Raw genomic sequence first — 13,640 nt, forward strand, 5'->3', positions numbered from 1 at the left:
TTATGAACTGAAATCAATAAACGAGTCACTTCAAACTGAACTTTATCCTCTTTTATTTCTACATGTCACTGTTAAGATGCCTCAGCCTTTGACACATACTGGTTTTCTTACATTTACATTTAGTCATTTAGCAGACGCTCTTATCCAGAGCGACTTACAGTAAGTACAGGGACATTCCCCCGAGGCAAGTAGGGTGAAGTGCCTTGCCCAAGGACACAACGTCATTTCGCACGGCCAAGAATCGAACCAGCGACCTTCTGATTACTAGCACGATTCTCTAACCGCTCAGCCACCTGACTCCCTTTCACTTTCTTAAGTGAAATCAATGTAAGTGTCAATGCATGCATGGAGTAATACATTTATATTAACCTCTCCAACACAAATGTTATGCATAATATTTAAATTCCACTAAACCAGTACAGTTAATCACACAATATAGTATTATAATTAATATAACTTTTAATCTAATCACACAAACAGCACTGAAAACGATAACAAGACTTTACATTCAACATACATGACTATTCGTTAAACTAGATGTTTAAAAACTTGTATCCTTGCTACAGTCCAAATGACTCAGCTCTGGAATGAGTCCTAGGTCAGAGGGAAGTAGAGCGGCTCTCTGTAGCACAGAGCCGGGAGGGGTTTACAGCAGCTCTGGTCGCTCCAGTTGTAGTCATCCAGGTTCATGGCAGCACACTGGCCCTCCGCTGGACGCCCTGGCTCATTGGCGGCCCAGCGAGTGACATCCAAGGCAGCCTGATTGTACCAGTACCACCCCCCATTCAGGGAGCTGCGCCGCAGGCCTATCCACACCTCCTTCTTCATCTTCCCCTTTACCTTAGCTTTCTGTTTCTCCATCTCCTTGGTCACATGTTGCAGGAAGTCATCAGTGCTAAGGCTGATCTGTACCATGCTTCGGTTACGGCAGTATGTCAGTGCCTCGAGCCAGCCAACCTCCTCTTCTCCCACCATCAATACCTCGGGCCTCAACAGACAGCCCTTCTGATCTGGAGGAGAGGAGGATCATGGGAGAAAAGGACATATGTTTGTTTACAAGCAACATCACCTCAGCATACCGATAAAAGAAAACACACAACTATCTTTGTTTTTATACCATTCCATTTTTAAGCTAAATTTGATTCAAACTAAAATCACCTTCAAACAAAACATGCATTGGATATTTAAAATGAGATTGGCACATACATGTGACTGTTTAAGTTTCTGTCACCATACCTGGGTACTTGCTAAGACTCAGAGCTGGACTTCCAAATACAGCTGTCCCTTCACTCCCTAGGTAATAGACGGCAATTTTGGAGGAATTATGCCAAAGCACTGTCACATCACGTCCAGCATCTAATGCCACCAGCGCCCAGGAGTGGCTGGTGCCTTGCATGCGGTTCCAGTCAGCTGCCAGGCGCTGTGTACCTAAATGCACCCCGTCCGTGTCCTCAGTAGGAGCCATCAGGAGGGCTCTGTTCTCGTAGGTTCGGAGCGTGTGGAGGAGAAAGCAAGAGGAGAAGTCCTGGAGAGGGATGAGGTTAAGAAGCATGTTGGATATCTTGAGGGCGAGGGAGATGGGCTTGGTGGAATCGATGTCCAACAGAGAGGAAAATCGGTCGCCTGCTTGTCCATCGGGGAGACCCTCGTCCTTCTTGGTTGATACCAGGAGGAAGGTGTCGTTCTCTGTGTTGTTTCCCGTGAAGGCGGGCATGAGGAAACTCGAGCCCCAGTTCTGGGTAAGGGGGAGGTAGGTGACCAGCATGTTGCAGTTGCAGTCACTGAAGAAAGCACAAGGGTGGCTGAGGAGGACAGCCACGGGATGGTCAGCAGATACCCTCAACCCTGGCTGGGAGATGTTTACCCACAGCTGAAGAAGCTGATACGGTCTGAGTGTAACAGATGTCTTGTTCTCGCCCTCCTCCTCCCCCGAGATGGTTACCTCGTTCGTGTTTTGAGTATTGACAACAAGGAGTCGGAAAACCACTTCTTCCATGCATGTTATATCTAGATGTCTTCCGTTTGGTGTGCTCGGAGCTGAGCCTGTTCTACCTGGTCCCCAAGGTGCCTGGTGCCACATTGCAGGTATGTGGTACTCCTTCCCAAGCCCTTCTGTGGGTGGGATGGGTGTGGTCTGGATGCTGTGTGCTCGTCGACTGACGGCTTGGACCGTGATGTAACCATCGCTGGTCACATGCAGCACTTTACTGGAGATGTTTGACCTGTCGAGCTCCGGCAGGTTCTCATCATACATGACTGGGATGTCCACCACCACCATTTGACCTTTGTTCACCATTCTTGTCACGGTCTGGTAGACATGCTCCATGACGATATTGACTCTATGGTCGCCATCCATGGCTGTGATCTGGACTTGGTTAGAAGGTTTCCATGGATGGTAGTAAGCAATGTTCTCAGGGAAGGCCAGGACGAAGTCTGTCCCATAACTATTCAGAGAAGACATGGCTGTGGATTTCAGAAAGGGGTGAGAATTAAACATTCTCATTCAATTTGGTGAGATCATTCATTTGAGATCTGAATGGAAATAGGGTTTAGTACTGTAGAGACACCATGTGTGCGGAACAATCTAGCGGTCATCACTAGAGGGCGACAGACACCGCCTCCATCATGTTCTCAGTCATGCACACTTTATGTGACACAATACTAGACTTGAGGTCATAGTCACATGGTTCCTACATGCATCTGTTTAAACAACTGATTGATGGTAGGATATCAGATATCACTAAGGAATCAAAGTGATCTTGGTGTTCTCTTTGTCCGTACCTGGGTGAAAAGCTGTGAGGGTTAGCAGAATGACTGGTATGATTCCCATGATTGTAAAAGGACACCACTGCCAAGCACAGCAAACAGTGTACCTCAGGTGGGCTGACTTCACCTCCCCCTGCAGGTGTGTGTGTGGGGTAGAGGGGGGGTGAAAACATAATAATAAGTTGTATGACTAGAATGAACGATGTAGCTTGGCAAAATATCTTCACACACTCACATACTGTCACATAATAATGAACACAATAAAACAGAACTGTGGTTTTGTTACAAGTTCACATGACCGCAAACCAGCCCTGTCACCTAATCCCTCAGCAGTTTGCCTTGTCAGTTTGTTGCTACAGTCTAGGTTGCCTCTGTAGACAAGGCAAGTTTACATATTCATTCAAATAGCCACATTCAAATACCTACATTGACCTTATGCACAGCGAACATTGAAAACAGATACAGTTTAGTTTACAGTTTGTTGTTTTGGGGTAATCTGGCTGACACAGGCTGGTATCTGGTGTCAATTGATATTTCAAAACTAATGTGACAGGAGGGACAAGGATGATGAAGTTGGATTAAAAGCTAGTTAGCGGTAGGCTTAGCGATTAAGAAACTTCAACACAGGGGTGTTCAGGAATGTTGCTGGACAGAAATGAGGGTGAAATGCATCAGTGTGTTTGTAAATGCATACTGTGTGCATCACAAATATGCTACACGGCCTACAAATAAAAATGTACAATCCGCAAACAAATACCAAAACCTGATATGTCTGGTTAAAACAGTTTACCTTTACTTTCATGTGTACAAAAACTATAATAATTTGTGGGCAAAAGCTTCTCAAGATACAATATGTCTTCAGAATTTTTTTGTGTTGAATTCTGCAATTATCATACTTTCCTCTTTACATTTTGAGTTCAGCGGTCAAACATCTACTTAAGGATCACATTACCAGTGAGCACATGTAAAGTGTTGACTGCATTTGTTTACCGAACTTTGAGACAAATGTAGCCACTACTTCCAGCTCACAATACTTTGCACAGCTCTCAAACTCCTGTAAACCAAGTCGATTAGTGGTATTATACTTACCAGACACATGAACAAATGCATATACAAGAACGGCAGTCTCACATGAAGCATGTGGAGAGGCATTAGTGAATGTGAAGCAGTCTGGTTAATACAGATACTGCAGGTAATCCCTTTGTTTTCTGTAGGCCTGTCTGTAGGTGTGCAGTCTCTGGGATGTGGAGCATGGCAGGTCATCGTGTCTAGTCCCATACACAGTCGAACCTTTGAACCATCCAATTGCTAGGCTCTTCGTTTCTACAAACATGTGGTACACCTCTATCTATGTATGTACTTCAGGTACGGAATAGGACTTGATAAACACTTTATAGCAACAGAGCCAGACTGAATAGTTTACTTGTTTATGAAGACACTCTTACCTGAGAGTAAAGACCCTTTCTTCACCAGCAGCTCATGACCAGCTGTGTGAGGAGGTGTCAGACTGCTCTTTTCCTTGGGACATGTGAAAAACACATTTGCCAGTCAAACTCTTGGTATTTGACTTATCTTTGCATGGCTACAGAGACTGGAGGTGAATGTGTAGGTGGAAATACAAGGTGACTTGGGAACAAGTCATTTTACAAAGGAAGCAATATGATGAACACTTCAGTATTGGCCACTGGTGTAATTCAGTGCAGTACTGTATAAAACAAATTCAAATTTGTTTAGGAATCTTGTCTTGTATTTTTCTTTTTCGATAAGAAACACAAACTGAGAAAGTTTTCAAGGAATTTATAGTAATACTCTTCATGAAAATCATCTTATAATGAAAATAGAGATCCATTTGTCCTGATAACCATTGTTGCGGACGTTAGAGGCCAGTAAAGTCTTCTATTTCAGCAAGCCACTGTTGCACCTGACGGTTTCTCTGCTCGGTCTCCCCGGTGGTTCCACTCTGTGACCTCACACCCTCCCCTAACGGCACAATTTTCTTCCCCAGTGAAAAGAGGCTGCCGTGTGGCAGGCCGTTGCCCTCAAATGCTTTACCCTGGAGTCTTTTCATTTCGCTCCGGCAGCGAACCTCCTTCAGCTTCTTGTAGTAGACCCTGCAGCTGAAACCCTCCTTCCAACCTTGTTGGATATGTGTCTGCAGAGAGACCAGACTTGGGTAGTACCACAGGCAGCTGGCACAGCGGTACAGCAGCTCCCCCTGGATCTTCTCCAGCGTCGAGCAGGCTCGCAGGAAACAGAAGTCCAGGTAGTCTGAGGTGGGCCTGGGCTCCACGGACATGCTGCCCCCCTTCCTGGCTGGGTGTCTGAGGTGGGAGGTGTCCCCCGCAGGCTTCAGAGGAGGAAAGAGGGGTTCGGGGGCCTTAGCTCCCAGGATGGAGTGCTCAGCTACTCTTGGGGTCTGGGTGAAGAATGGGCCCCACTGGAAACCTGGATGGCAGGGAGAAAGAGCTGAGATCCTGACGTCTGTGTTGCGATTGTCGAGTGCTGCAAATCAGGGACATTTTATCCTGATCTGATGAAAATCCTCTATCATTCAGCCACCTGTCATTGGGTTGTCTTTCTGTACTGTCCTCAAGAGGCATGAATGAATGAATGAATGAATGAATGAATGAATGCATAACATGGACAACAAATCCAGTCATCAATCAATCAAATTTGAAAGGGTTAATTTGTAAAAAATAAATAAATAAAATGCTCACCTGTCCTGTCCATGAACCTTTCAGAAACCCTGGAATCTCTCAAGAGAGTGTGTGAAGACTTCATCTTAGCACACAAAAATCTAGTTTGGGGAGGTTTAATTTAATGTTATTCATGACAAATCCAAATGACAGAATTCTAAATGTGATGTCACAATAAAAAAATGTAATGATTGTGAAATATTTATTTTTTAAGAATTTTGTCGTAGTTCACAGCTTTTGTAAAGATAAGCATTACATTTGTACTTTACTTTGTTGAAATTAAACCTTATTGAGCTGTCAATAATACAGAGTAAAAAGGTTTAATCCACAAGGGGATAACACATGCATAGCAAAACCACTTATAGTGGCCTTTATAACAACCTCTCACATAAGATAAAACTCCACAAGCTGCATAAACATTTCAAAACATTGTCCAACAATTGGATAAGAATATGATTTTATAGAAGGGAGATACAGCCCAGCATGAAGCCTTCTGTGCAAAGTTGTCCAATGATGACTGACACATTCCATCGCATTACCGAGAATTAGTGTGCTGACCTGCAAAAAACATCCCACACGCTACACAGGGCCTGTTCACAATGGCCAGGGTCACATGACTATACAAAGAGTTTGCCTTGTGAATGATGTCTCCTTATTGATTCCAGATCAAATATGACGGTGCCTCTGAGGATCTTCTGCACGGTTGGGCAACGTGAAGTGAGTGCTAGGGCGAGGTCTAGGGGCCCTCAGAACATGTTTGTCAGGAACTTTTCCACCCAGTTCTCAAGCTCTTCAACCACACTGCCAAAGAGAAAAAGTGGGATTTTTGCGAGACAATGTGAAAACATTTTGCGTTCCATTGTGAACCGTCAAAACAGCCCAGGCGAGGGAGTTGATGTGACCAGTACAGATGTCTCATTTCCTGTTTCAGTGAAACACTTCCTTGTGTATAAAATCCCCCTGACAGTTCATCTGCTGACTATGGTTGCTCTTTAGAGCCTGGCAGCTGAAAGTCTCTCTCTAATTCAGTTTCTGCACTTCTTCTTCACAACCACAACAACTACTATAACTGTTCACACACACAACCAAGGGGTTTCCCCAAATCTCAAAACAAAACCCTGATATTCCAAGCCCTGCAACAGAAACACAGATGGTACAGTTCAGTATCCTCCTGACATTGTTATGAACTTCTCGTTCAGTTGCTATGGCGACTGTGGTACACCACGGCCCCAGACACTCTTCTACCCACAGGGCAGTCTGGTGTGCTGGCCAATCTAGTGTGCTGAGGCCAGGGACTCCCCTAGCCCATGGTGCGCAGGCCTGTCTGGTAGCTTTTCTTCTGAGACTGGAGAAGTGGCGTCTGGGTATCAACATCCCTCAGAGAGGCCTTGCTAGCTGAGCGGAAGGTGCTCTGGGTCCAGCCGTACACCAGTGAGTTGAGGAGGCCCTGGGAGGCTGAGGAGAAGGCCTGGGGGTAGACAGACAGGGATGGAATCAGCCAGTGAACGTAGAGCAGGGCTACTCCTTCTTCTTGGGACATCTTTCTTCTATAACCTTAATCTTTAACAAGCTAGTCCCAATATCAGCACTGTTTGATGAATAATTACTTTGAATAGAGGTGTTTAGCCAGAACCCAGTGCCATAACTTTTGAAGGCCAGAAAAGCTGTGCATTACATTAACAGGCAGGGGAATAGTTAGGCCAAATGCCTCCTGTAGACCATTGCGTGATCAGGATTTGTTCATTTGTGATCAGATGGAGTCCTCCTACCTGTGATAAGTAGAGCACCACTCCTACGAGTCCCTCCACTGCGGTGGGCTTGTAGAGCCTGAGAACTGCCAGGAACACAGCTAGGAGACAAAAGCACACAGACATGCTCTCTCTGTCAGTGAGACAATCCTACGCAGGGCAGCACACAAGCAAGCCACGTTTGTTCCGAGGGTCAGTAGTTACCTGGTCCCCAGCAAAAGAGGAAGACTGAGGGGTAGAGGAGAACGCGTCTGTCCACAACACGGAGGGACGCCCACTGGCGGTCCCCTAGGAAACCACTGGAGGTAACGCAACGTCTGTAAATATGGCGGGACTTTCCAATCAGCACCTGGTAGGGAAGAGATGTGTGACATCACTGGTACATCCATGGATGTGATTGTGTATGAGGTGTGTGTGTGAACATAAGGTTTGTTTCGACCGATTGGTTGTTATTTTCCATACATGCCTATTCAGCATAGTTTGTATCATCCAAATATCCAACTCACCACAATCCCCACCCAGGTGAAGAAGAAGGCGAGCAGGAAGACAGCAATGCTGAACAGGTGGACCAGAGTGCAGCCTGTGATCTGGTGCTCCTTTGTGGGATGGGGGGGTGGGTAAAGAGCCCCCGTGTGCATGAGGAGACACCTGGTGAGCAGGGACAGGGATACTAGTCAGTTCAACCATTGATCAATAATTGAAAAAGGTTCCATGAAAACTGTTGTATCCAAAAGAAATATTTCTGACTGTGGATGCTGCTGGCTTTGTCTTAAACTATGTTTGACGACAACGTTTGTTACCGTTGTACGAGTGCTCTCTGACGCAGTTCGACACTCCAGACTTACTGGTAAGGCTGACTGAAGTTTGCATGGCACTTCTCCATGTTTCCAGTTATCAACACCGGCGTCATCAGGAGAACAGGAAGCACCCTGAGGGAAGAGAGAGTCAGAGACAGGCCCGTACCAGAGGCAGGCCTGTACCAGAGGCAGGCCCGTACCAGAGGCAGGCCTGTACCAGAGGCAGGCCCGTACCAGAGACAGGCCCGTACCAGAGGCAGGACAGTCTGGGTGCTGGTAGGTGCATCATTGCACTGTGCTTACCAGGACATGTAAGCAGCCATCTTGCAGAAGGTGCTCACTTTGCGGGGAAACTGAAACATGACAAGAGAAACTGTGAGGTGGAGAGACCCCAGATGGTACCATTCATATCTTGAATTTAAGGTCATGTTACACAAATAAGTGTTACCACCTGATTTTCTTTTGGAATATACAACACCTGTGTTTTACAGTTAGGCACCTACCTGAGAAGGACCTCCACTGACACTGCAGTAGAACCTTGTGCTGATGCTACTGTAAAGAGCCCACATGTAGTTTACTGTGTAGCTGAAGGAGGTCATGTACAGCATCTGAAAACAGTCAATAATACGTAACAACAGATTACAGATCATTTACCACACTACAGGATGCACTAGTATTACATTAGCTGATTATGTGTACTCAGGATCTGGGGAGATGTATTGGTAGAACTTAGAGAGCTATATTGGTAAAATATAGAGCAACACTAGAAAGTCCAGCCTGGAATCACAAATTGTTTTGGTTCCCTAATTACATTACTGTATGTTGTCAAATATACACACAAACTATGAAAAGTAGGAACATGATGCAATGCCAAACTGTTGCAATTTACTTATTTCCCCTGATACTTTTTAATAGAAAACATTCTGTTTGAATAAGGACTGATTTGCTCATAACACTGCCTTGTTTATTTATCCATGGGCCAGTAAACTAGAACCAGGGAAATGGGTCACCCACAGACCAGTGCTGTCCTGCTCTAAACACTGAACAAGTGAAACTGGGCTGAAACTCACTGCATTGCTCTAGTTATATTTGGCCTACTTGGGTAGAGACCTGGAAAGTCTAATAGCCTGCCAGCTAATCTTCAGTTATTTCTTCAAGCAATGTCATTGAGTTCAATGCTTTTGCAGAGAGCCAAATATTGTCGATTCACTTTGGCAATGTTCAAGTTAGGGCTGTTACATTACCAGGTGGTGTAGATTAGCCCACTGGGCTCATACCTGTTCGAATGTGTGCAGGTTGTAGCAGGTGGTGTGATTATCTCTGCCCTGGGAAAACAGCACAGCTCCGACCAGCCAGCTCAGTGCCAGCAGCATGTCTGTCACACTCAGGAGAAACAGAGCCTGGATCTGGGAAGGAGACCATCATCTTTAACAAGGATCATTGTAGTCCTCACTAGTCTAATCTACAATTCTACTATGTGACATGACAAACATAGAAAGCATTTAATACAAGTCATTCCCAAGCCAAAGCCTGTCATATTTACTAACCTCTGGAGTCCGGGTGAGTTTTTTGGAAGATGCATGAAAAACAATGGATCCAGCTCCTAAAATGCTGCATGACATTAAAGGACCTGGTTACTATAACTGTACTATGAGGTGGACAACGCAACAGAACTGAAGTGCATAATAACACTGAGAATCCTTCTTCCATACCTCAGAACTGCCATTATCAACTGGATCCACCTGACTGCAGTGTAAACCTGCGGATAGAACAGATGTGTTAACAAAAGCTCATACAATTTAAGTGTTTTGCTGTTGTTGTTTTAGTCTAGGGTGGGGTGGGGGTGGGGGTCTGACTAAAGTTCTGAAAGTTTTACTCACAACGGTCCAGTCTTCAGATTGTGTCGTGTTTTGCTGAGTGTTGTTTGAGAAGAGCCCAAAAGTTGCCATGATTTCCTTTCTGTTGTCAAGGCTTCCTGACAGGAGCAGGAATGCAGGACTGTGGTATAGCACTGCAGTGACTGTGACATCACGCTGCACATCCTCCCTGTTCACGGGAGCTCCACCTACGGCTGTCAACCCGCCCACACAGGCACATGAACGTCCTACTGAGATACCACGACATCCCACTGAGTAGGTTCTCCATTCACCCTATCTGGAGCAACTGCACCTCAATTGTGACACACAAACATACACACACACACACCCCACACACACCCCACCCCCTGTTTTAGCACACTATTGTAATTAAGCTATTTTTGTGATGGGTTGCTTAGGGGAAATACTGTAGCATGTGAGTACCTAAAATAGTATGAACCTACTGTACACCTGCCAGTCCTAATAACATGAACATAAGAAAGACTATCTATTGGAAAGGTCTACTCTGTGAACTCTATCTGACACTGTTATCCAGCTATGTGCAAAACTAGCATTTTTATTTGTTTATATCTTTTTTTGCTGCTTATCATTACGAAACATCAAGATATAACTTGGTAGTTATCGATCTTAGTTTAGCACAAATTACTTTATTTTAAGGATAATAAATGCCCTTTGGAGCGATGCTATCTTTCAATCAATTCTCCACATCCCTTTTTAAAAGACAGACAATTAACAACATCTTGAGAAACAAAAGACGCTCCACTCCTCCCCATTTCCAGGACACACTCCACTTCACTCCTTCCCCCTCCCACAAACTCCCGGATGCACCACGACCCGCTGACAGTATCGTGACTTCACCCCGGTATATCAAGGCAGCACAAGGGTTAAATCAAAGCAACTGAATCATCCCTCTTTGCTTAGTAGTCAAAACGTTATCTGAGAGTCTGTTTCAGTTTCTGGCCTGACACAAGCCATTAACAATAAATCTCAGATAACAGTTTATAACATGAGATCTTGAAACACACTCAAGGATTTATCCTTGAGAACAATCTTCAAGCTTATCCTTATCCACCCACCAACCACCACGAATATAAAAACCACGTATCTTGTCAAAATGCTTTGGTTGCGAGCTGTACAAGTGACCACAGACATCACAATGAAGTTGGAGCTGTTGGTAGGCCTAATGGCAATAGTTCTTAGCGTAGACTCAATACCGCTGGTCAAGAAAACAAACAAGAAGTTACTGGTGATCTCTTTCGATGGTTTCAGATGGGACTACGACCAGGATGTGGACACCCCAAACATGGACAAAATGGTGCGGGATGGGGTCAAGGCCAAGTACATCACTCCTCCAGCCATCACCATGACCTCTCCTTCTCACTTCACCACCATCACTGGTAAGGAAGCATCATCACCTGCTCCACGCCACACCACACCAGCTGGCTGGTGAGTGTATATTAGCTAACATTGGGTTTGGGTATTCATCCATGATAAAGCAACTTTGAACATCTTCAATGTTAAGTTTAAAGGGTTTGTACCCTGGGAATAAACGATAACAATATTTTCATTTTTAAATGTATTAATTGGACAGACATGGTTCAATGGGGAGGAAAATACTATTAACAATAGTCTTCCTAGGGACAGCGATTCTCCACAGAGATCAGACTGTTGTACTTTTACCTCTGTTTTACTAAAACAACTGTATTACCTTAGTGTTTGAGTAAAGCTTCCGTTTGAAAAAACCTGGCTCACCTCTGCTCTGGTTCAGTATTATATAACAACTTAGCCGTTTGCCTCATGAGTTTGACTCTGGTCACCCTCACTGACATGTTGCAGTTCATCACCTATCAAATTAACGGCTTGATCATCAATAACTCCTGAATTCCAGCAACTCCTTGTTGATAACACCTCTGAGAGGTCAGTTGTGGGTGAACGATTTCACACATTCACATCTTCTTGTCTGTCATCTCAGGTAGATGGATAGAGGACCACGGAGTTGTCCACAACATGATGTTCAATACCTCAACTAACCAAAAAGTTCCTCACAAAGCGACGATGCAGAGGTCTGAGTGGTGGGACAACGGTGTGCTGCCGCTTTGGATCACAGCGCAGAACCAAGGTCTGAAAACCGCCTCCTTCTTTTACCCCGGAGGAGGGGCCAATTACAGCGGCCAATCCGTAAACAGAGCTCTGGTAGAGAAGCCCGGTCAACCAGACAACAACGAGACCGAGTGGCAAAGTAACATTGACACAGTGTTGAGTTGGTTCAGCCAGGAGGACTTTGACTTTGTGACTCTTTACTACGGGGAGCCAGACAACGTGGGCCATGCTGTGGGCCCCGAGACAGCAGAGAGGAGGGAGATCATCAGGCAGATAGACCGTACCCTAGGCTACCTGAGGGACGCCATCACACGGTGGGGTCTGACAGAACGCCTCAACGTGATCATCACCTCAGATCATGGCATGACCACCATTAAAAAAAGACCTGCGGTAGACGAGATCATCCTTAATAAGTACCTCAACTTCTTCCAGACGACCTCCTTTGAGCTCCTGGACTACGGAGGGTATGGGATGGTAACTCCGAAAGAAGGGAAGCTTCAGGAAGTATATGATTCTCTCTCCAAGGCACCAAACCTCACTGTTTTCAAGAAAGAAGACATTCCATCGAGTTTTCATTTGGCCAAGAGTGAAAGAATCCCACCTATCATTATCATAGCTGATAAGGGCTTCAACCTAAACTCGGTAAGTGTTTGACCTTTGACCTTTGTCATTAAATCTGTTCAAAACAACATTTAGGCTCAGTCAACTGACAACTCTGCACAAAGTCATGTAGGTCATGATGAAACCATAGCAGTTTCCTGTTTTGGTTGCAAGTGTACAGAAAGTCCCACTAAGAGAGTAGGACGTTAGACTCTGTTACTAGCGTAACACGCCATGTTTGATTCCATACAGAGACTCCTCATCTATGTGAACAAAGGTGATCATGGATTCCACAATGGGGAAATGGACATGAAAACCATCTTTCGAGCCTTTGGACCAGATTTCAAGAAAGGTTACGTGTCCGAGCCCTTCGACAGCATCCACATATACTCCCTAATGTGCAGGCTCCTGCAGGTCGATCCGGCCCCTAACAACGGCTCTCTGGCTTTCTCTGAGGGCATGCTGCTGAATAGTGGTGAGCTCACCACACACGCCCCCACACTGAGATTGGAAAACTTTAGAAATCACTGTTTATAGTATGTTCATACTGATAATATATTTAAAGGCAGGGAACACCGAACTGAACACATCTAATGTGATATCATAAATTACGCATACCCCAAGTAATCCTTAAAAATATCTTTATATATATATATATATAGATATACCTGTTAACTGACCAATACCTGATAACTACTTATTACCTAACAAATAGTTAATCCTTTTTCCGTTTACAGGTGGAAACAGCAGAACAAGTCAGATGTCTCTAAGTGTCCTGGCATCAGTTATGTTCCTTATTTTAAATTTCATATAGTTTTGCTTTCAGAACGGACTTGAGTCTAGTCTACAATCACCCTACATATAACTACACAGACCAGTCTACAGCATATCACAACCTCACAGTCTACAGACCAGTCTACAGCATATCACAACCATGCAGTCTACAGACCAGTCTACAGCATATCACAACCTCAAAGTCTACAATCAACAACAACCCCCACTCATAATTAGATTTCTTTTAAATGGTGTTTGAATAAAACATTTGACAATTTACAA

The 13,640-nt window shown here is 44.8% G+C and overlaps 2 protein-coding genes across 2 annotated transcripts; one reads left to right on the forward strand and one right to left on the reverse strand.

The window, feature by feature from the left end:
• Positions 1-5,662: 5,662 nt before the first annotated feature.
• On the reverse strand, positions 5,663-10,087 carry tmem116 (transmembrane protein 116). Its single transcript, XM_067237712.1, has 11 exons — positions 9,888-10,087; positions 9,720-9,766; positions 9,555-9,618; positions 9,285-9,413; positions 8,511-8,615; positions 8,311-8,360; positions 8,056-8,139; positions 7,717-7,858; positions 7,415-7,559; positions 7,232-7,311; positions 5,663-6,930 (listed from the first exon to the last, which is right to left on the reverse strand). The coding sequence occupies exons 1-11, from the start codon at positions 9,954-9,956 to the stop codon at positions 6,763-6,765; spliced, it is 1,083 nt and encodes a 360-aa protein (XP_067093813.1). The 5' UTR covers positions 9,957-10,087; the 3' UTR covers positions 5,663-6,762.
• A 953-nt stretch (positions 10,088-11,040) lies between these two features.
• zgc:153896 (uncharacterized protein LOC569930 homolog) lies at positions 11,041-13,640 on the forward strand. Its single transcript, XM_067237711.1, has 4 exons — positions 11,041-11,281; positions 11,857-12,626; positions 12,837-13,059; positions 13,322-13,640. The coding sequence occupies exons 1-4, from the start codon at positions 11,041-11,043 to the stop codon at positions 13,396-13,398; spliced, it is 1,311 nt and encodes a 436-aa protein (XP_067093812.1). The 3' UTR covers positions 13,399-13,640.

Source organism: Osmerus mordax, chromosome 6 (genome assembly GCF_038355195.1).
Source record: "Osmerus mordax isolate fOsmMor3 chromosome 6, fOsmMor3.pri, whole genome shotgun sequence".
Classification (NCBI taxonomy): Eukaryota; Metazoa; Chordata; class Actinopteri; order Osmeriformes; family Osmeridae; genus Osmerus; species Osmerus mordax.

Coding starts and splice junctions, on each gene's coding strand:
- tmem116 (XM_067237712.1), bottom strand. CDS start 9,956: ATGGCAACTTTTGGGCTCTTCTCAAACAACACTCAGCAAAACACGACA. Junction 9,619..9,719: donor TTGATAATGGCAGTTCTGAG/GTATGGAAGAAG, acceptor AATGTCATGCAG/CATTTTAGGAGCTGGATCCA. Junction 7,560..7,716: donor TCACCTGGGTGGGGATTGTG/GTGAGTTGGATA, acceptor CTTCCCTACCAG/GTGCTGATTGGAAAGTCCCG.
- zgc:153896 (XM_067237711.1), top strand. CDS start 11,041: ATGAAGTTGGAGCTGTTGGTAGGCCTAATGGCAATAGTTCTTAGCGTA. Junction 12,627..12,836: donor AGGGCTTCAACCTAAACTCG/GTAAGTGTTTGA, acceptor GATTCCATACAG/AGACTCCTCATCTATGTGAA. Junction 13,060..13,321: donor GGGCATGCTGCTGAATAGTG/GTGAGCTCACCA, acceptor TTCCGTTTACAG/GTGGAAACAGCAGAACAAGT.